We start from the raw sequence: 23,118 nt of genomic DNA, 5'->3' as shown, positions 1-23,118 counted from the left end.
TATTCTTTCGGGCCGGTTTATTATCCAATTCTCATGCTCAAAACAGCAGGAAAAATTGTTATTTATAATTTTCCAGTTATTCGATAGGTCCGGACAACCACATTGCATCTACGGGCTTTCACCTCGCGGCTCCTTATCCAAACTCCCAGAGAAGAGTGCCGGTTCCGCTGTTTCGCTGGAACTTCAAGGACGTATATCCGATATGCCGGGAAAGTGAAGTTGATTCTCATCTACGGGCGCTGGTAATTTCAATGGCTCTCTCAACAGTGAAGATATCAGAGCTCTCTTTCCACAGTTCCATGATTTCCAAGCCCCTTCGCAACAATCCCTCTCTCTCCCGCCTCCTTCACCGCCGCTTTCTTCTCCTATTCTCCACCACAGCTTCCCTCCACTTCGCGGAACGCACGTCCTGTGGAGGCGCCGGAACCGATTCTCGTCGTTCCTTCCTCCATCGAAAATCAAAATGGGACGACGACGCCTGTTTTGATGAAAATTCGAACCAGATAACCGCCACTCCCTCCTGGATCCAGCAATGGAATACCCCGGAACCCCAGACATCCCCAGCCACCCGAGATGCAGGAGGCTCCATAGACAGGATCGTCCATCGGCTTCGTAGTCTAGGTCTGGGTCTAGATGATGATGATGATGAAATGGAAGAAGTGGAGGTGAAGCCGCAAGTTCAGTTGGACGGCAGCGAGAGGTTGGGAGATTTACTTGAGCGAAGCTGGAATCGGCCCGATACCCAGTACGTGGACCAGCCGGTTCTGCCATGGGAGAGGGACGGGTATAATCAGTTCACGGAGGGAGAAGATGGGAACCAGAAGAAGAAAAAGAGGGTGAGGGCGCCGTGGCTTGCGGAACTTACCATTGAAGATTCGGAGCTCAGGAGGCTGAGGCAGCTCGGGATGACGCTGAGGGAGAGGATTAGCGTGCCCAAGGCTGGGCTCACTCAGCCTGTACTGGAAAAGATTCATGATACCTGGCGAAAGTCGGAGCTGGTGCGGCTCAGGTTCCATGAGGCGCTGGCACGTGACATGAAAACGGCGCATAAACTAGTTGAGGTTGGAGATCTTTTTTATCTTATTTTATCTATTTATATTATGATTTTTTTTTGTTGGTTTTCTGCCGACCCCATTGCAGGGACACAGAAATTAGGATTATTACAGTGTATATGCAGTTTGTTTGGGGAGTGAAGCTTTACTCTTTTTCAGGTGATTAGTTTTTCTGAAAATAAACAAATGTGATATCAGCACTCCTAAATGGCCCTTATTGTCAATCTTGTCAATGATACATGGGGATTTACTTATGGTTTTGCATTATCTAATATTTGGGAAGCTTGCTTGCGGGCATAGGATGCCATGTTTCACTTTTTATCTTGATGGGTTTTCATGTATAAATTGTAATTCAGGACAATGAATGAGCATGTTTTTTATCTCTCATGCATTCTGAATGGACATTGGTGCTCTTTTGCAACATTCTATCTAATAAATGTCATGAAAATAGACAGACTTGCGTACCTAAGGAAATTGCAAATCTTGATATGCAAAATATATGAGTTGTTTTGTGTATATTACTTCTAAATTGTTAATACATTAATTAGATACATTTATATATGGGAAAAGGAAATTTCTGTTGTGAACGTAGGTTATACAATATATAGGAGATTGAAGAATGTATGTTAAAAATAAAATCTTCAAACATTATCTAACTAGTTCGTATTTTGGGAGATTTAAGTAGTGGGAGAATGATATGGCATGGCCATACACTTTGTGTTATCTATAACTTCATTCATGGATGACGATAGTGATATCTCTGTGTTCTTATTGATTATTATACTTTCTACTAGTTGTCTTTCTTTTAGCACTTCATTTAGTGTCTTTGGATTTTTTCTTACTCATTATCACACTTCATGTATGAAAAGAAGTCTCATCTCATTTTGTAATTTTAATCAGCGTCGAACAGGTGGATTGGTTATATGGAGATCAGGCAGCGTGATGATAGTTTATCAAGGAAGCAACTATAAACGACCTTCCAAGTTCCAAATTTCTCAAATTGAAGTGAACTCAAATAAGATACTAGATGAAGATGATCAACATTTTGTTCCAGATATTTCGAGTGCTACTATGTTATCTAGTGAAAAAAGAGACCATGATTCATCTTCAAGTTCAAATCATATCAAACCATTTCAGATTATCAGAAAGCCTGTTGAAAGCATGACCGAGGAGGAAGCAGAGTACAATATATTACTTGATGAATTGGGCCCTCGTTTTGTTGATTGGTGGGGAATTGGGATATTGCCTGTAGATGCTGACTTACTACCTCAAACTGTTCCTGGATTTAAAACTCCTTTCAGACTTCTTCCAGTGGGAATGCGTTCAAGGCTTACTAATTCGGAGATGACAGATCTTCGCAAGCTTGCGAAAGGACTTCCGTGCCATTTTGCCTTAGGTATTGTTCATTCTAAGGTTTGAAGTGTAGGCTATGATTTTTACTTGATCTTATGGACCTCTTGAGTTTATGGTTGTATCTTGATGAAGGGAGAAATAGACACCACCAAGGTCTGACGGTTGCCATACTGAAGCTTTGGGAGAAGAGTTTAGTTGCCAAGATTGCCATCAAGCAGGGAATTCAAAATACAAATAACAAACTAATGGCTGAGGAACTAAAGGTAGACAGTCTATGAGATTCTCCCTTATTCCAATTTATTTGATTTGTTATTTCAAGTTTGCTTTCGTTCTATTTTATAAAATTTTCTTGCCAAACCTAGTGCGTAATGCATATGCAACAAAAGTTTGCTCTTGAATTCTATTGACTCTACCATTCATTTTTAATAAAAATCAATATTGTTAATTTTTTTAAATGAATGCTCTTATACTTTCACCAAATGATCTTATTTCTATGCAACATGTTGTAAGGATACAAAATGGAAAAATCTTTGAAAATTGTTATATGGACATAACAACGCATATGACATAAAACTTGCACATATATGCAGACATTCACATGTAAAACGAACAAATATATATTTATTTATTTTTTGTGCCTATGCATAATGTAGACATTAATTTAGGGCCAATTTGGGTAGCATTTTTGGCACGGTGTGTTTTGAAAATGTGGCTGGGAATGTTTGGAACTAGTGGCACGGTGACGTTCCTAAATAATCTGTCTAAAAAGCGGCCCTGGGTTCGACCCTGAGACCCGCGTTTCTTTATGTATATATTACCCTGCTGCCCCATGGCTCCCTCTCTTGACGTCTTGGCTCTCTCTCTCGCTTTTCTTTTTCCTTAGCTATCTCTCTCAATTGCTCTCGCAATGTTTTTACTCCGCTGCCTAGGTATCTTGTTTTTCTCTCACGTCTCTCGAGCGATCTCTCCGGTGGCAACTTGCCTTTCTCCTCTCTCTTTTTCAACCATTCTCTGGTTATTATGCATTGTATGTAATTCATGTGCTCATATTTGATGGAATGACTTTCTCTTTGCAATTTGTGGCTTTCTCATTTGCGATATATAGGGTTTTGTGAGAATTTTGTGGAATCGACCTTGAACTTTCTCATTTTGTGGCTTTCTCATTTTTTTTTGTGGTTATTATGAGAATTTTTGCTAATTTTGTGATTTGTAGGGTTTTGTAGAATGGTGTTTCGAGTGTTCTGTATGTAGATAACACTATTTCGGGTGCCCTATATGTCACTGCTTCAATTGAAAAATGGATGAAAGTGAGAGATTGATTTGTAGATAGCACTGTTTTTGTGCCTTATATGTCACTACCTCAATTAAAAAATATGGAATGTAAGATGCACTGTTTCGGGGGCCCTATATGTAGATAGCACTGTTTCGGGTGCCATGTATGTAGATAACACTATTTCGGGTGCCTTGTATGTAACCAGTGAGAATTTGAAAAATATGGGTGCCCTATAAATAATGTTTTGGTTGCTTGATTTTTGAGCGATAATTTGAAAAATATGGAGTTGTGTTTTATCTTTTCTCCTCTAATTTTTGAGTGAGAATTTGAAACATAATGAAAGTTAGTGCTTGATTTGTAGATAACAATGTTTCCGGTGTCCTGTATGTAATTTTCTCAAATGAAATATATGGGCAGTGGTTCTACCATCATCTTTGATGTTTGTGTGAGAATTTGAAAAATGGATGAAAGAGGGTGTTGACTTTGGTTGTAGGTTGTGAGGAGGTGATGGTGTGTTGTGGGGTAACGTGATATGGAGGTGGTGAAGTAGTGTGTTGTGCTAATTATGTTGGTTGTTTGTGGCGTTGAGGTGGCGGTGTATGGTTTGAAGAAAGTGGTGTGGTGTGGTGTGGTGCTGATTATGAGGTAGTGCTAGTGGTTGACGTGTGGAGGTGGTGGTGTCTGTATGGTGGTGTTGGTGTGTGGTTGTGGAGGTGGTTGTTGGTGTGTGGTTGTGTTTGTGTGCAGGTGTTTGAGTGTGGAGGTGTTGGTGTGTGGAGATGGTGATGGTGGTGTGGTGGATGTGTTAATGTTTTGACATGCTGGTGTGTGGAGGTGTTTGTGTGTGTAGGTGGTGGCATTTGTGATGATATTGTGGCATTCCTATTTATATTAATTGATTTCTAGGTTTAGACAAAAGATGTTGGTTCATTTGCAATGTGGGATAAAGAGACAAATAATATTTTGCGACCTTTGCCTATAGGAGGTCGAACTGGGAAATAACCCGACAACCTATTTCAATAATGAAGGGTGACAAAATACTATTAAAAAATTCAATGAAAGTACAGACAAATAGTATGATAAGATGCAATTAAAAAACAAGTAAGATCAACTAGGAGGTCGAATTGGGAAATAACCTGACAACCTATTTTAACAAGGACGAGTGACAAAATTCTATTAGAAAATTCAAAGAACGTATAAACAGATAATATGATAGGATGCGGTTAAAAAACAAGTGAGATCAACTAAAGAATGTTTGAAAAATCTGAAAGGAATTGAACCGAGGATCAACGGACTTATGGTGGGATACAATAAAGCAAATGATTGATGCTTCCGAGGAGTGGCGGGCAGAGAGACTGGAGTCGAGCATTTTCGAAATGTCCCATATTATTGTCAATCTTTGGTTTGTTTTCAAAACCAACATGTTATATGAATTTCTAAGTGGTGTCTGCCGCAAAAAAAAAATTAAATACAATGGATTGGATCCTGAATTAGAGAAGTTAGATCAGATGTTTGGAGGTGCCGTGACAATGGACAACAATGAATGTGCCTTCAGTGAAGCGGGGGTTTGGTGGCATCCCCAAAATTTGGGAGCTGATAAAAGAAGTGATTCTAATGAAGGCCGCAGTTTGGACCTTCATGGAGTTGAGACCACGAGCTGGTGAAATCGTCCCCAGGTTGAATAGAAATAAGTGGGGAGCTGCTTTCCTTACAAGTCAGATCTCACAATTGGTGGCTTTATGAATCAATAACCCTGACTCATCACAAATAACTTCTGTCCAGCAAGTTATGCGAATTTTGGATGCAACTCCATAAATTTATGAGGACATATTGCTGTATTTGTAATTTATAAAGTTGCTCGAAGATTCGACCCGGAAAGAGTTTTTTGTAACGATGCTTGCTGACCATAGGCTGACTTATCTACGTTTTTTATGGGAGCAGTGACATTTAAGGGACAAATATTAGATTTATGTTGAACATTTCATATTTGTTATTTATTTATTTATCTTGGAAAATTTTATTTATTTATGATTTTTCATGTTGCATTCGATATTTTTCTTGCTTTGGACATGCCACTTTACTTGAGAGTTTTTTATTCCTCGTTATGTTTTTCATTTACTTCTATAATATTATTTGCTTATGTTGGTTTTGTTCATAACCTTATTTGATTATAACTAATTTATTGATGCTTATGTGTTAGTCACTTTAATACCGTAATACATGGATGCAAATAAGGAAAGGCGTAGAAGGAGAGGTCAAGCTGCAATATGCTTTATATGATTATTTTAACTCATATTGAGCTCTCCCCTTGCATGAGATCTTTATATGTTGGTGGCAAATGGGTTAGAGAGTTGATTGCGGGCTACCCAACGAGAATTAACAATATGTTCCGCATGACACAGATAATATTCATCGATCTGTTGGAAGAACTACACAGAGTCATTGATTTCATGACTCATCCAAACACGTCACGAGAGATGGTGACAATAATTCTTTACATATTATCATGTAATAAATCAATGTGATGCGTTATGGAGCCATTTCAACATTGTTCTGAAACGATTTGAAGATACTTCTCAATAGGATTGAATTCACTTGTCACTTTTTCTTCGCAAGTCATAAATCCTTCGAATGGATCGCCATAGAGATTTTGCATGATGCACAGTATATCCATACTTGAATATAATTTCTTATTTTTACTACATCCAATTTTCATATAAATATCGTACTTACGTTACCCTTCGTTATCTTTCTGGAATTGTATTGGAACAATCGATGAAATACATGTTGATGCATGTGTTCCAAATAATGAGAAAATCACATTCATCGGCCGTTGTGGGTCCCCGACATTGAATATAATCGCAGTATGCGGCTTCAACATGTGTTTCACTTTTGTCATGACCGATTAAGAGGGAAGTGCACCTGACAGTCGAATTTTTAAATCTGCAACATAGAATAACAATTGCAACTTCCCACATCCACCCACAGGTTCTCTTGAGACAAAGCCACTTTGATAATTCTTTTTTCCTTCAACATTAATCATTTAATTCATATCAGGTAAATAATATTTGGACGATGATTGATATCCGTTGCAGCGAGGGTATCTCAATCCCTATCTTGATACGAGATATCACATGTCTGATTTTGAGCTATTCAGCAATGTCATACGGGGTAAAAAAGATATGTACAAGAAATGACATTCATCCTTACACGGTGTTATTAAAAAGATCTTTGAGAAAAAGAAATGGGTTATACTTCGCGATATGCATCTTACTCGTTTCCCAAACTGATCAAGATTGTGATTACCATAATGACACACCACAATTATATTCGGCGGCATAAGGATCAACATGTCTCCATCGAGGCATATGTGTACCGTCTGTCAGGCCGAAAATGATGTTCCCGAGACCTGTACTAAAGACGGGGAATGTGCAAGCGAGATAACAGAGTTGAGAGATTCAATTATGGATGCGATAGTTGGAGGGTGATTGGAGTTTTTATTATATTATTAATTGTAATTGTTGTTGAAGAGATTCACTGTTTATTGTATTAGTATTTTATATAGTTCATGTTTATTTCCATTCCTTGTGTATTTGATATTGATTGTTTTAGTTTTTTATGAAATTTTTAAGTGTCTTTTTTCCTTTTGCATTTTTTCTTTGTGGATTTTAGAGGTCTATGATGAGACATTTGACTTTATGAGTTATTCTAGATGACCTATATGTCGCTATTGGTTGGTGACATTTGTGAAATCATAATGAAGGCAACCAAACTCTTTTTTTTTTTTGACTCTATGGTTTTTGAGGTTCTTCTGAATGACCTTTTTTGTTGATATGCATATGTGACACAAACGAGCTTGGTATTATGTGGTTTAAAGACAACAAAGAATTTTTTTTTATAAGGTCTGATGTCTTCCTATAGTGACAGATTCGTTGGTTTATATACTGAGTTCTCTGACACCTCATGCATAAAATTATAATTAATTACTTTTTTTATGAATTTTTACTCTTGCTATGTCCAATGAGATTTTTTTAAGCATTCGGGAAAGATGTTCCGAGGATTGCACTATTACTGTGGACTTTCCCTGCTAACTTCACATCAGCCACTTAGCTATGGAAAACAGTTTTACATGTGCCCGTAGAGAATCATTAAAAATTGTGACTATTTTCTGTGGATAGATAGGCTGGAAAATTCCGCTGTCGAGAGTAATTGGGGATAAAGAGTATCCCTAGAGGACTGCTTAGCTTTTGACATGCGTCGTCTGCATTTTAGAAATAATATTATCTTATTAATTATTATTTTAATAGTCTTTTTCTTAATTTTAGTAATCATAGTAATTGTTAAATGAGATGTTTATTTTTATTTTGTAACGTTTTGCACTGAATTATTGCTTTTAAAGTATAAAATGTATTGATATGAATAGTTATGTTGCAAATAACATTACTATACAGAGACAAAATGATCATTTGTACAGAAACAGCTGCAGTACAACTGCTTTCAAAGTGCAAAAAATAAAAACATTTAGGTTAGCCAAAGCGGCTTCTGCACTGTAGCTTCTTGTGGTAGTTGCTGTACAGCAACATATTGTTAAACTTTAGCTGCCCCCAAAAAACGCTTGAACTAGTCAATACCAAGCTCATCCAAAATATTTAGTTTTTAAAAAGGAAGACAAAATTCACATATTCACACGGACACACTTATATATACAGTGCATACATGCATGAATTAAGACCTATGCATATGCATGCACATGCAAGCCCACAGGTGGATACTTTTACATATGGTAATACACCTGTTAATTTACACTGCCTAAAAATCAAACACTTAAAAAATAACAAAAAGAACCAATTCACATATTTATACATTGTATATGAATAGCACATGCAAAAATATGTAGATATTTGTTAGAGCATGCATAGTGTTGAGTAGTGTTGAGCTCGATCCACTTCTCCTATAGGTAGTTTTGGTTATATAGCTTCTCCTTTATAGCATTTTATTAATCGTTCAATTATTTCCTTTGCAAAGCTCTCGACTATTTCCTTTTCTTCTCTACTTCTCTCACTGGAAATTAATGCGGAAGTATGTTGCAAATAACTTTTGGAAGGTGTATTTGCCTGATGGAGTACCTTTGAACGTGATGAGAATGAGAGACGTTGACACTGCACTCCCAAACAATAATAAATGGACATTGCAAAAGGTCAGACACAGTCCTGAATTAAAGAAAAATCTCATATCTGTTGGGCAATTTTATTAGTGTAATCATTCAGTGGTGTTCTTAGATAACATCTGCAAGGTCACAACAGAGGCACTGGTACTGGCTCGAGGTAAGAAAAATGTTACACTATATGTGACTACTGATTTAATTAACGGTGCTGATACTATCGCTGCATAGAACACAACAGATTTGTGACATTGCAGGATTAGCCATACGAGTCAAAGGGGTATAAAAGAACTTCAGTCCAGAGACAAGCTACTAGAACTGAAGTTAGTTGATCTCAGCATGTGTGAGAGTTGCATTATGGGGAAACAGAAAAATGTCAGTTTCTTGAATAGTGGCAGAGCGCCAAAGACAGGAAACCTGGAACTTGTACACAGATGTGTGGGGACCTTCTCCAGTATAAAACTAAGTGTTGCTGAGATGAGAATGATTGAGTGGATGAGTGGCTTTACACTTAGAGACAGAATGCGAAATGAATATATTTGTGATAGGGTTGGTGTAGCTCGAGTGACGGACAAAATTAGAGAGAGTCGTCTTATATGATTTGGTCACATCAAGCGGCGACCATCTCATGATCTGATTAGGAGAGTAGATGTTTTAGATTCGACTTATGTTAAGAAAGGCAGAGGTAGACCTAGGAAGACTAGGGTTTATTATATAAAAAATGATCTTAATTTATTAGAACTAAATGAAAATATGACACTAAATTGGACGCAATGGAGAAAAAGCATTCATGTAGCTGACCCCACGTAGTGGGATTAAGACTTTGTTATTGTAGGGTTAAAGAATAATTGAAAAGTGAAATTTTTTTTTAATTTGCATAATAACTTCAACTTTAATTATTTGGTTTGCTAAAATTGAACCTAACATGGAATTTTTACACTTGCAAAATAACTTTCAGAGTGTAAGTACTTCAAAGTTCTAATATTCACATGAACTTTCAAAAGGTTTGGGTTATTTTATGATTTACAAAGCCTTAAGACTTTAGATTTAAGCAACTTAAGATTTGTGCAAACACTTTTTGATTCATTTAATTAGTATTTCAAGTACCTTTAGGTCATGTGCATGCATACAAACTATGAAACATTTATGTAATTTATAGAGATTGGGATGATTATAAGTCTTACACTTACACTTTGAGATATTTTTCAAAACTTTAATTTAGATTATAAGTCTTACACTTACACTTTGAGATATTTTCAAAACTTTAATTGGCCTTGAAAGACTTAAAAATCATCTTCTATACGTGCTAAGACTCATATAAAATACATATTGTGAATATAATATTGAAATATATGCACAACTTCAAAATCATAAGCTCGTATGTGCTTCGACTAAATAACTTGCAATGTTGTGTAGGTTAAGGTTAATCGTTCACTCATTTGCTCTGTTAAGCATGCAAAGTTCTTTTAAAAAGTTTATGATTATTTTTAAATTAAAGGCATGTTAAAGATCAAATACAGGATAATTAAATTATCAACTTCTTCAAACAATCTGCTTTGTATATAGGGTAGAGTTGTAAGTCTCACTCTCTAATTTTATCTTCGTAGTCTTAAAGGCTGGAGTTGACAAGTCTAGTATTTTTAATGTTACGACCCAACCCGAGTCTAGGATATAACTTAGGTGTGTATAGATTGTTTGACAATGGGAATTAAGTTATCTATATTTATTTTCTATAATTAACATTTAACAAATGAATGAGTCACTAAAGAAAGTAAATTAAAGCAATACAATTAAATTTACCTCTTTATTGGTTGTCCACATCATCTATAAATATTTTCTCTTCTATTGCTCATCTTTTAATCAATCAGTTACAATTGAAATGCTATTTTAAAACAAGAAGTTAACCAAGACCAATGAATGCTCACACTCTTTAACTACAACAATACAAAGAAAAAGAAAACAATATGCATGTCATTTATGTTTTTTAATAAATTAGTATAAAATATTTGGTAGTTTATCAATATGATCACTTACGATATTTTATGATACTCAATGTGTTTTAATATATCAATAACATATTTATTTCATTCAATGTCTGTATAACTGTCACAAAAGTACTATTTAAAAATTATATTAGTTAAGATAGTTCAATATAAATATTATTTTTCATTTACGTGCACAAATATCTTAGTGTTCCCTGCTATTATGATAAATGGGCGACTCTATCATAGTTATACATGCACATGCAACCAATGCAACAACAAAAACAAACTTTTATCCCACTAAGTGGGGCCAGCTAAATGAATCTTTTTCTTCATTGTGTCCTATTGAGTGTCATATTTTCATGAATTCTAATAGATTAAGACTATTTTTTATGCAATATGCCTGTCTTTTTAGGTCTACCTCTGCCTTACTTAACATATGTCAAAACTAAAACATTTACTCTCCTAAAACATTTACTCTCCTAACACTAAAACATTTACTCTCCTAACTAGATCATCAGATGGTTGGCTTTTAATGTGACCAAACTATCTCAGACAAATCACTCTAATTTTGTCTGTCACTGGAGCTACAACAACCATTTCACAGATAGATTTGTTTCGCATTTTGTGTCCAAGTGTCAAGCCATTGATTCATTTAAGCATTTTCATCTTAGCAACACTTAATTTTGTTTATGCTTCTCTTTTAAAGTCCAATATTCTACTCCATAAAGCATTGCAAGTCTCACCCATCTTATAAAATTTCTCTTCATGTTTAATCGGTACTTTTCTATTACACAATAGGCCTGATGCATTCCTTCACCTCAACCAACCAATCTGAATTCTACTAATAGCACCCCCATCTATATCACCATCACTTTGAACAATAGACCCGAGATATCTAAAACATTCACACATTTTAATGATTTGACACCTATTATTACAACTCTGCCACTAGAGCTTCTACTACTAAAAATACATTCCATGTTTTTAGTTTTAGATCTGCTCAAACAAAGGCTTTTAGACTCCAATGTAGATCCCCATAATTCAAGTTTTTCTTGAACTTATTCTTGAGTCATATTTACAAGAAGCATATAATCACCAAAAAACGTACACCATGGTACATCCTCCTATAAATGACCTGTAAGAGCATCCATAATTAAAGCAAAAGGATATTGGCTTAAAGCTGATCCCTGATGTAATTCCACTGAAATAGCAAAAGACATGCACATGCAAACAATATAAATAATAAATCTCATTCTTATTTTATTTTCATAACATTAAGTACATAAAATAATAACATGAATTATGCAATAGACGCGACATCCAAAAATTAGTAACATGGAATTCAATATGATTAAATGAATTAAAAGAGCATGTAAAACTATATAAACAATTAACATATTGTATCAGATTTAGAAGAAATTAAATTATTACTATAATTTAAAAGTACAATTACTCACCTCGATCATAGACAATTTGTTTTTATCACTTCTTTCAAATTAACACTTATAAAATATAAATTATTCATGTTACTAAATTTTTAACACATTACTTAATTATATTTTAATTTAGTTATTATTTATTGTTTTATTAATTGTTTTAGTTAGGATTTCAATACTTAAACTTTAAATTTAATCATTGTAATTTATATTAGATATTTTTAATTTATATAAAATACTTTTGGAAATAAAACATTAACTTTTCTTGCCATCTTCAACCTTTTCTTGATCCAAAAGTGATACTTTTATAGCCTGAATCAGATGCACTTAAATTTAATATTTAAATAACAAACTTATATATATATATATAGAGAGTGTGACAGGGCTCTTGAATCTTCTGTTTTGGTGAGCCAATGCCTTGCTTAAGGGGATTGATTCTCAGACATTACCTCCTAAATACTCACCCAACCCGCAAGGGCATTGAAGTCCTTTTAGGATGGTTCACATTTCAGTACATTGAAGTCTTTTTAGGATAGTTCACAAGTCAGTGAGATACTCAAAGAGAGAGTAATACAAAGAAGTTTTACTTCTTAATCTTCAATACTACACCTAAATTAGCATTCACTGAAGAGTTCTAAAGGGGTCTTTAGGGAAAGAGAAGAAACATATTATGCTAAATAATTTATATATAATATTTAAAACTCACCTTTATATCTTCGATCGAAAGCCCTACTCACACAAAACTCGTTTTCCTCCTCTACGCATGATTTGACCTGCTCTATGCTACGCTTGAGCCTCCCACACTGTTGCCCTCGCCCCTAATATCGAATGCGTGGAAAATCCTTTGTCTGTGATTATCTCACGCCAAAATCATTCTTTCCTTTGAACCAGAGCTGCGAGCCGCTCGACGTTTTTGCCTACCCTCAATGAAAACTCCTTTGTTTGACAATCTAAAACGTTGTCGTCTATCGTTGCTACCGCCTTCGGCTACTGAGAAGCCCTAGCTTGTGCTTGTCAATCCTCTTGCTTTCGCCTCACATCGATTGCCTCCCCCGACAAGTCGTTAAGGTTAGGATTGCTTGTTTCCTCCCCTTTCCTTCGACTTCCTCTCTTGAACTACCTTGAGTAGTCGAAACGACGTGCACATTCAATAATTTTTAAATAACAAGCATAAAATTTATAAGTCCAAGTCACCTAGTCTGATTCTCCTCTTCTCCTTTTCTCCTTTTCATCAAGACTGGAGTCGATAAGACTAATATTTAATGATTTTAAGTTTACAGATATCAATTAAATTATGAACATTAATGTTTCTAAGTGTCCAAATCCCCGATGATGGGCGAATTGATTGAAGATTTTAATCGTAGCGGTCAATTCTTAAATCAAATATTTCAAATCAAGTTTTCAAAGTACCCAACCAAAACATTGAAGTTAAAAAAAAATCACCAAAATTTTAAGCAAATTTTCTCCATCTTCCATAATAGTTTATCGAAGGTGACAAACTTTTGATTGACTTTAGCTCATAAAAAGTGAATATCGCATCGATTTTATTATTTTATTCACACTCAAAACAATCTCATGCCATTAAGTATGTTGCCTGAGTCCTCTGTTCGTGTGGTATGACCCAATGACTCCATAAAAAGTAACAGTTATGATTAGAGCGCTCTGACCTTGTTGTTTGATGCCAAATGATACAATTAAATTATGATCACACTTGCAACCCATATGCTCCCAATAGTTTTCTATCATTTAACTTGTGAATTATAAAGGTACATTTGATTGACATTCAATTTTTTGTTAGCTAAGGTGGAATTAAATTTGTCTCTTTAGCCAAACATTTACCTCAGATCTACGAGGGCCTCTTGGACGATGCAACCCATGGTGGCTGACAAGAAATTCTTCAGTCAGGTTAGTTCTACCATCTCCTCTGACTAAATAGATTAGGGATCACGATGACTTGAGACGACATCATCATGGGATTTTGATCAGATTTCATTATCATTTTCTTCATTATTCACTTTAAGCTCTAGATGATAAATTTTATAACTTAAAATCTATGTTTGTTGCTACTATACACTATATATTTAGTAATTATTGACCAACCTTAATCAAAAGTGCTCTACCTTTATCGAGAGAGGTAATTAACCATAGAGCCTTGCGCCTATGGGAAATCTTGATCCCCATATCAAAAGCTTCTTACAAAATGACGGTGAAATCTTTGGATAGTGTCTCACCTACAATCTAATTTGTCTTATGAAAATTTTACTCGGAATATCAAAATAAATGCACCTAACACGAGAACGAGAGTCCGGAGCGTGAATTTTCAGAGCCCTCGCTTTTTTGCTAATCAAATCAATTCTCATTATTACTTAATTTAACAGTCGATGAGGACCAGGAAAAGCCGATAAGGATTTTTTCGTTGTTTAAGATTTTAAGAGATTGTCATAGATGTGCTCATCAAAGCATCAATATTTATCAATGAAAGTTTGAATTAGACATATAACATAGGCTGTTTGAATGATATTGACGCGGGGCTGTTGGGCTGGACCGATCAGTCCAGCATGTAGGTGTCAGTCTAGTAGGGAGGCTGAATCGGCCAGTCTTCTAATGGGTGAGAATTACCGCCCATTCTCCCCTCCCAATTTCCTATTATATTCCCTTCCATAGAGGGAACTCCCTTTCTCTTATATTCCTTGCCTTTTTCAATTCCCTTTCTTATTCTATTTCATTTCCTATTATATTCCCTTCCATAGAGGGAACTCCTTTCTCTTATATTCCTTGCCTTTTTCAATTCTCTTTCTTATTCTATTTCCTTCCTATTCTAATTTCTTCCTATTATAACTACTAGGATCTATTATATATATGTTGATTGTTTGCTTAGGGTTTGATTCTTGATTATTTGCTAATTTCAGATTTTTGCCTACCGACATTTCTCCCTTCTGACGGCTGTATCCAACGGCTAGAAGTTGCTCCAGCTGTAACTTGTCCGAGGTTGTGATGTTTCCTTCTTGTTTCCCTCTTCTCGCTGCCACCAAGTCCACTTGCCGCCTCAACCCTGCTGTTCCAGATTCCTCTTGCTAATCTTTAGCCTTGTTGTTCCAGTTTCCAGCCTAGGTCTGCAAACTCCCTCCATGCTGTTCCAGATTCCACCTGGTGATCTGCAGTCTTGCTGTTCTAGTTTCCTGTCGCCAATCTGCAGCTCGCCTCCCTGTTGTTCCTACGTCCACAAGCCGACTTGCAGCCCTGCTGTTCTTGCCCCCAGTCGTTGGCCTACAATCCGCCTTCTTGCTTCTTCTACATCCACCCACGGAATGACAGCCCTGTTGTCCACCTTTCAGTTACCGATCACCCTACCACCTCTCGCTCTGTGCCATCGTCAACCCCCAGCCTCGCCTCCGCTGTCCATGAATATCCCTATTCGACTAGTTTTGTTGTATTTTTATTTCTATTGGAGTCTCGCTTGTAACCCATACCGTTTTTCTTAGTAACATTTGTTTCCGTTGTCATGGTTTGAGTTAAATCCAGTATAAACTATGCTTCTTATTAGAAAACTAATTTATCTCATGTATGAATGACACTATTGATCATTCGTTCTCTGATTATCTTGTAGTGATGTACAAAGGGAATCTGATTTGAACACCAAAATTATAATTTTTATAATTTGATATTTGTTAGGTCTAGTATCATACATCTCGATGAGAACGTAAACTTTAGTTATACATGTTTGACTCAAGATAGATCTAGCAGAAGAATATCTTTGAGCACTTTATGATGAACTGCAACTGCAAAACCAGATATGTTGGTATTTTTTATGATGAGTTCATGATGTCCTTCCTTTTGTCTCTTTTGACTGTAGAGGATGGAAGCAAGGGATTTTGGCGGTGTCAGGGGCTTATATGTAGCAGAAATTATTTAGTAAAACTTTTATTTCAAAATTTCTAGTATTTGTTCTGAAAAGGAGTTTAATTGGATGAGATGCAGACATGAAAAATGAAGCTAAATCTTAAATATTGGCCTTTCCTTGAAGATGGTGCTTTTATCAGAATTGATGAGTATTGCGCTAGAACAATCTGAAATTTTATCCAATAGAATTATTTCTTGTTATAGGTTGATTCGAGTGCAACTAAGATTAATAGATAGGAGTAGAATAGTCTGACCTAGTAACATGAAAATAGTTATTTAGTACATGAGCATGTAAAGGATATGTTAACTGGCAGCTGCTATAGGTTATCACAATTTCAGCATTCTAACTGATCAATTCTTCTTAGTTCTGTGGATATTTATCTCTACCATTTGAAATGGTTATTAGGATTGTTAGTTTGGTTCTTCTTAGGCCCCTAAGCATTATAAAAATATTTTTAGTGCAAATAAGGGTGGTCGGTTATCTAATGACTATTAAACATAGGCTTGGTGGAGTATGCTAAGGTGAAGATTCTAATTAGATTTATTTGTAGGGTTTTATTTATTTTTTCTATCTTTTATTCTAAAAATATTCTTCTTCTTACTCTCAGAATCTTACTGGAGGTGTTTTACTTCTTCGGAACAAATATTTCATTGTCATCTATCGCGGAAAGGATTTTCTCCCTTCTTCAGTGGCAACTGCTTTGGCTGAAAGGCAGCAAATAACAAAAGATATTCAAGATTCAAGAAGTAGAAGAGAATGAAGAGAATTCACGCAGTAGTATAGCAAGACAATCCTGCACTGAGAAAAGACTTGAAGGACATGCACTAGCTGGAACTTTGGCTGAATTCCAAGAGGCTCAGGCACAATGGGGAAGAGTTATAACTGATGGTGAGCGTGATGCAATGAAACAAGAAGCTTTCAGAGTTAAAGCAGCTCGATTGTTCAAGAAGATGGAACATAAACTTTACATTGTAAGTTTTCCTTGCCTATGATGTTACCCTGACTCTTATTTTGTAGGCATGGGTTTCACTTGATTTTTTTTTTTCTTTCTTCTTAATCGATTTAAACTTCATGATGAACTTTGATATGATCTGGGATATAAATGAACAGGGTGTTTGACTAGCTACTGTGGCTCAACTCAATTAGAGTTTATTAATGATTGCTTAATTAACTAATTGAACGAGATTATATATTTTATAAATAATTAAATGTTAAATGATCAAACTTGAACACCTGATTGTTTGATTAATTTATGTTTGTGAATAATATTATTTAAACGATCAAGCTCATGTGCAAGCTTATCAAGAAGCTTGATTAAGGCGAGATATTAATTTAAAATTCAATATGAAAATACTAATAAAAATATAATCATTTAAATAAAATATAATAAATCCTAAACAAATAAAAAAATCAATTTCATCTTTTAATGGAAGGCTTCATATCAGTATAATTTAATAAAATTGCAAGTTTCACGAGAAGCTTCATACCAATTAAAAAATCAATAAATAAATCTATGGTTTTAGCTTTTTCATATTTTTTTCATGCAACATAAAATTAAGATGGCTTCACCTGAAGCTAATGTTATTTACCCATCGATGCATCTAGTTTCACATTAATGAGATTTATCAGCAATACAAAACTCTATTGGTTGAGCTCTTCACTGACCTGGGCGTGTAAGTTTTTTGACTGGCTTGGAAGGGCGGGGTTTTTATCCTTTTCTTAAAGGCTTGTATAATTAAAATTTTAATTTCTAAAATTCAATAGGATTATCTTGGACTGTTAAGGGTCAATATGCTTGTTAAATTAAAGTCATTATTTATATACATGCTTAACAAGTTGGGTTTGATAAGGTTGAACAAGCTGCTAGTTTGAAGTTCGTTAATTATAAGTTGAATGGAACTTGAGACAAGCTCAAATCAATCTTGAATAATAATGAATTTGAATGAACCATCCTCAAATAGTATTCCGGAAGCTCAAATTGAGCTCGAACTGAGCTTGAATAGATTTTAAGTAAATGAGATCTAGCAACAACCTCTTGCCTTTTGATGTTACTTGGGACTTCGATGCCTTTGACTTTATGGTGTTTAACTATTCTATCAGTATTCTTATCTTGCCTATAAGATAAATTTTCATTTTATTTGTTTGGATGCAAGTTAGATTTTCTAAATCGAGATTTATAAATTCTTGTGATTTTATGTGTAAAATGATTTGGTAATTAGTATCCATAATTCGAGTTAATTTTTCAATCTATTTGAGAGTACTATGTCGAGGGCAGTAAATGAGTTTTTTTGAGTAACCGTAAATATAGTGATAAAAATAACTTGGGATTCCTCATTGTTCAATTAGTCCAATTAAGAATTATTTACATTTTTGTTAGATTTATCATATACGCATGAAATTATGATTAGATGTGACCGAACTTGTTATTTAATGATTAGGATGTTAAACTGAGATTGTTAGGGATTAGTGGATTTAACTAGTGTACTTTTATTATGATTTTTACTAATTAATTATTTAGACTATAATCATGGTTAATTAGGTATATTTAAATTTGACATGGGACAGACTAGGACAGAGTAATATGCCATATATAGTCAAAACAGATCAAGAGCATCGATTAAGAAAATTATAATTTCTTACATGATGGTACTCTAGGCTTTAGAAAAAAAAACTTCACTATAGATTCATATCTCTACATTTTAGAACTATATGCATCATAAGAGAAATTAAATCTCTCATTGTATCAATCAGAATGATGATGAACTTGATACTTGGGAATGCATCAACTTGCCCTATGACAATTAGTAAGAATCGCAGCCCAAATCAATTGTACGAAGCTTCCTCTTCAAATCTTTCTCCTATGCTTGCATGTATTTTGTATCTTCAATATTTTGTGTTAGTACCCAACTCACAATAGTACATCATTTCTATTTGGGACTCTGAAATGTACATCTTCTTTGTAAAGTTCTAGAAGATTTTGTAGTATATAGTCAAAACAGATCAAGAGCATCAATTAAGAAAATTGTAACTTCTTACATGATGGTTCTCTAGGCTTTAGAAAAAAAAAAAAAACTTCACTATAGATTCGTATCTCTACATTTTAGAACTATATGATTCATAGGAGAAATTAAATTTCTCGTTGTATCAATCAGAATGATGATGCAATTGATGCTTGGGAATGCATCAACTTGCTTTATGACAATTAGTAAGAATAGCTGCCCAAATCAATTGCACGAAGCTTTCCCTTCAAATCTTTCTCCTATGTTTTACATGTATTATTGTATCATCAATATCTTGTCAGTACCCATCTCACAATAGTACATTTATATTTGAGACTTTGAAATGTACATCCTCTTTGTAAATTTCTAGAAGATTGTGTAGTATATGACAGCACAATTTCTTCGAACCGACAGCTCTTTTTTGGGTATATGCTAGTGTGCAATGATAAAAGTCCTTTGCACCCAATTTTTTAGTTCTTTCTACAGGAGTATCTTCATTGTGCGTTTCTTAGGTATTCACTCAAGTGAAAGTGAATTGTTTGCAAGTGCCAGGAATTTGATCATGTTCACATAACATGCTAAAAACTACTTGCAAATTGGTACAAAGAAATCATCCTCTCAAATGTTCCACTTGAAAACCTGTATATCACATATCCAACCTTCCCAATTTAGAAGATTTGTACATGAACAATTGATTAAGTGTTTTCAGTACAATTATATACTTCATCCCATTCTTATATTGATTATGTATTTTATGGGAAACAATAATAAGTGCATTAGTGTAGAATATTTGGAGAACAAAAAAAATTATTCATTCTCCTTTTCATATAGACCGATTACAAGCTAAATAGAGGGGGATGACTCCCACTTTAGGAAAGCAATAAAGTCAGCCATAACTCCCCATAATAAAAAAGGAAACCAGAAATATGATATACCAATAATTTTGAATCATAATAAAATAAATATTAACAATAGAAGATATTTAAATTAACATTTACAAAAAGATCCAACACCCCCTCAAGTTGGAGAATAAATAACTATCATGCCCAACTTGCTTACAAGGAACTTAAAATTAGGCCTGAAAAGTCCTTGGTGAAGATATCTGTTATTTATTCTGTTGTCATAGTGAAAGGCATGCAAATTGCTTCACAATCAATCTTCTCTTTTATAAATTATCCATCAATCTTCACGTGTTCTGTGCGATCATGTTGCACGGGATTCTCCGCAATGCTTATGGTAGCTTTATAGTCATAATACAACTTCATCTGCATGCTTATAAGCATTCGTATCTTTTCAAGAATTCTCATCAACCATCCCACATACTCCATTAGCCATAGCTCCATATTTTGCTTTGGCACTACTCCTTGTCACAACATTTTGTTTTTTATTGTGCAATGTAATCAAATTTCCCATACATGAGCACAATATCCAGACGTCGATCTTCTGTCAACAATTGAGCCCGCCTAGTCTGCATCTCTATGTTATGCTATGTGATCTTTTGAAAAAGTAAACCTTCACTTGTTGTACTTTTTAGGTATCTGAGAATCTTGTTAACCGCTTCAAGATGTTTCTTAGAAGGCGAATGCATAAATTAACTTACACTTACAACAAAGGCGCTATATGACCTTTTATGTGACACGTATATCAACTTTTCTACTAAATTTTGATATCAAGTTGTATTCATCAGGTCGCCCTCCTCATCTCCTAGTTTCTGATTCGGATTAATTGGAGTGTTTGTGGGCGTGCAACAACTCATCCCGATTTTCTTTAGAAGATCAAGAACATATTTACCATTGGGAAACAACCCCTTTCTTTAATTTATCAACCTCCATGCTAAAAAAATAGCTCAGAGATTTTAAGTCATTAGTCTTAAAAATGATGAGAGGGAAGTCTTCAACTGGTTCATTTGATATACGTCATCTTCGGTGAGAATTGTATTGTCCACATTTACAGTATGATTATCTTCCCATTCTTTGAATGTTTGAAGAATATTTTATGATCTCGTTACTTTTGAGTCTATCCCTAACCATTAACAAATGTTATAAATTTCTAATATCATGCTCTAAGTGACTTCTTCAACTTGTACCAGGACTTTTTTAGTTTACATAATTTTGTGTCGAACTTCTCACTAAATTCTAGAGGTGCATTCATATACATTTCTTACTTTGAGCCCCCATTGAGAGATGTTTTTTTATGCATAACTATTGTAAGGGTTAGTTAAAGTTAGCTGTAAGTGGCAGAAAAACTCTTATAGAGTTTAGTTTTGTAACTGGGGTGAATGTCTCTAAGTAATCAATATCTTAAGTATTAGTGAATCCCTTGGTAACCAGTGAAAACTTATATTGTTCTAGAGTGCCATTAGAGTTATACTTGTTTGTAAATATCGATTTGCATTTGACAATTTTTTTTCCCTCTAGGTAGATCAATCGATTCCCAAGTGCTATTTTCTCTAGAGCTTTCATCTCATTGAAGAGACTCTTTCCACTTAGGAATTTTCAAATCATTCTACATAGTATTAGAAATTTTCATACAAGACAAATGCTTGATAAAAGACCGAAAAATAGATGAGAGATTTTCATATGACACATAATAAGACAATTGGTGTTGGGTGCAACACCTCTCTCCCTTGTAAGCAGCATGGGATGGCTGGAATCATTAAATTTCGAATTAGGGCTAGACTCTGGTTCAGGACTAAAGGACTCACAACTTGAAGATCAAGTGGACTGATCATGAGGTAAAATTTCAATGAAGACAGTACTTGAAGGATTCATGGATTATGTGCAATTCAAATGATTTGTTGACTCTTTCTTTTGAGTTATTTTTTTGTTGCGATTAGACAATGTCAAATAATACCAATGTCATAGTTCTTTTTCTTGTTCTCTTTGTTAGTTATAGACTATGAACATCATGAGATGACAATGTAGGAAGATCGAAATTGTCTTTAATATCTAAAAAACTAGACTCGCTTTCTCCTAATATAATATAGTTTGGATTTTCAGGTTAAATAATAAAGGTTGGGGGGATATTATTTTGCGAGTCTTCGATTTGAAGAAAGTCCTGCAAACTAGTAGTTGAATCTTTGTTTTGTCCTTCCCGCTTGAAGATGAGATGAAAAAAATATTGTACTTCAAAAAAAGGTGACATCCATGAAAACAAGCATTTTCTTAGAAATAGGATCATAATATTTATTCCCCTTTTGGGTGAGGGCATAACTACAAACACATTTTATGGCTTGGGGTTCAACTTTTCCTTAACTATGACTATGAATGTGAACAAATGTAGTATACTCTAATATTTTTGAAGGTAAATCAGAAGAAAGCCGATTTATTGGGTAAATTTTCTGAAAAACATCAAAAAGATTTTTCAAAGGTCAAAACCTTATTTACTTTTCTATTAATGAGAAATATAGTTGTAAGAACGACTTCACGTCAAAGATATTTTGGCACCTGATTTGTAATTAACAATGCTCGAGCTACTTCCAAGAAGTGTTTTTTTCAATCACACCATTTTGTTTTGGCGGTGTCGACACAAGAGCTTTTCTGAACTATTATTTCTTAAAAAACATTTAACCCAAAATATTTTTGAAATGCTCGCCCATTATGACTATAATGTTTGTACCATGCTGTATTTTTCTTTTATTAAATGTACTTGACCTTTTGTGATCATCTGTAAAAGGTAACAATATTTTTGAAATGCTCGCCCATTATGACTATAATATTTGAATATTTCTTTTGAAATTGTGTTTGTACCATGGTGTATTTTTCTTTTATTAAATGTACTTGACCTTGTGTGATCATCTGTAAAAGGTAACAAAGTTTTTTTTTCAACATGTAATATGTTTAAAGGACCCCAAATATTACTATGAATCAGAGTAAAATGTGTAGTTGGTTTATAAATTTCTGGAGGAAAAGACACATGATGATGTTTGACAAACTGACAAACTTCATATTGGAAATTT

General features: G+C 34.6%; 1 protein-coding gene across 1 annotated transcript in view; it reads left to right on the top strand.

Moving 5' to 3' along the window:
- Positions 1-87: 87 nt before the first annotated feature.
- Positions 88-23,118, top strand: part of LOC110038802 (CRM-domain containing factor CFM3, chloroplastic/mitochondrial-like) — a gene marked incomplete at its 5' end in the record, with an annotated part of 38,646 nt that continues 15,615 nt past the window's right edge. The window contains 5 exon segments of the mRNA XM_020743705.1: positions 88-1,061; positions 1,953-2,448; positions 2,538-2,668; positions 16,769-16,915; positions 16,917-17,132. Of these exon segments, the coding sequence (XP_020599364.1) occupies positions 88-1,061; positions 1,953-2,448; positions 2,538-2,668; positions 16,769-16,915; positions 16,917-17,132 (1,964 nt within the window).

The sequence above is a fragment of the Phalaenopsis equestris genome, unplaced genomic scaffold, assembly GCF_001263595.1.
Source record: "Phalaenopsis equestris unplaced genomic scaffold, ASM126359v1 Scaffold233928, whole genome shotgun sequence".
NCBI lineage: Eukaryota > Viridiplantae > Streptophyta > Magnoliopsida > Asparagales > Orchidaceae > Phalaenopsis > Phalaenopsis equestris.
The sequence above is the reverse complement of the archived record's forward strand: the minus strand, read 5'-3'. Positions and strand labels throughout refer to the sequence as shown.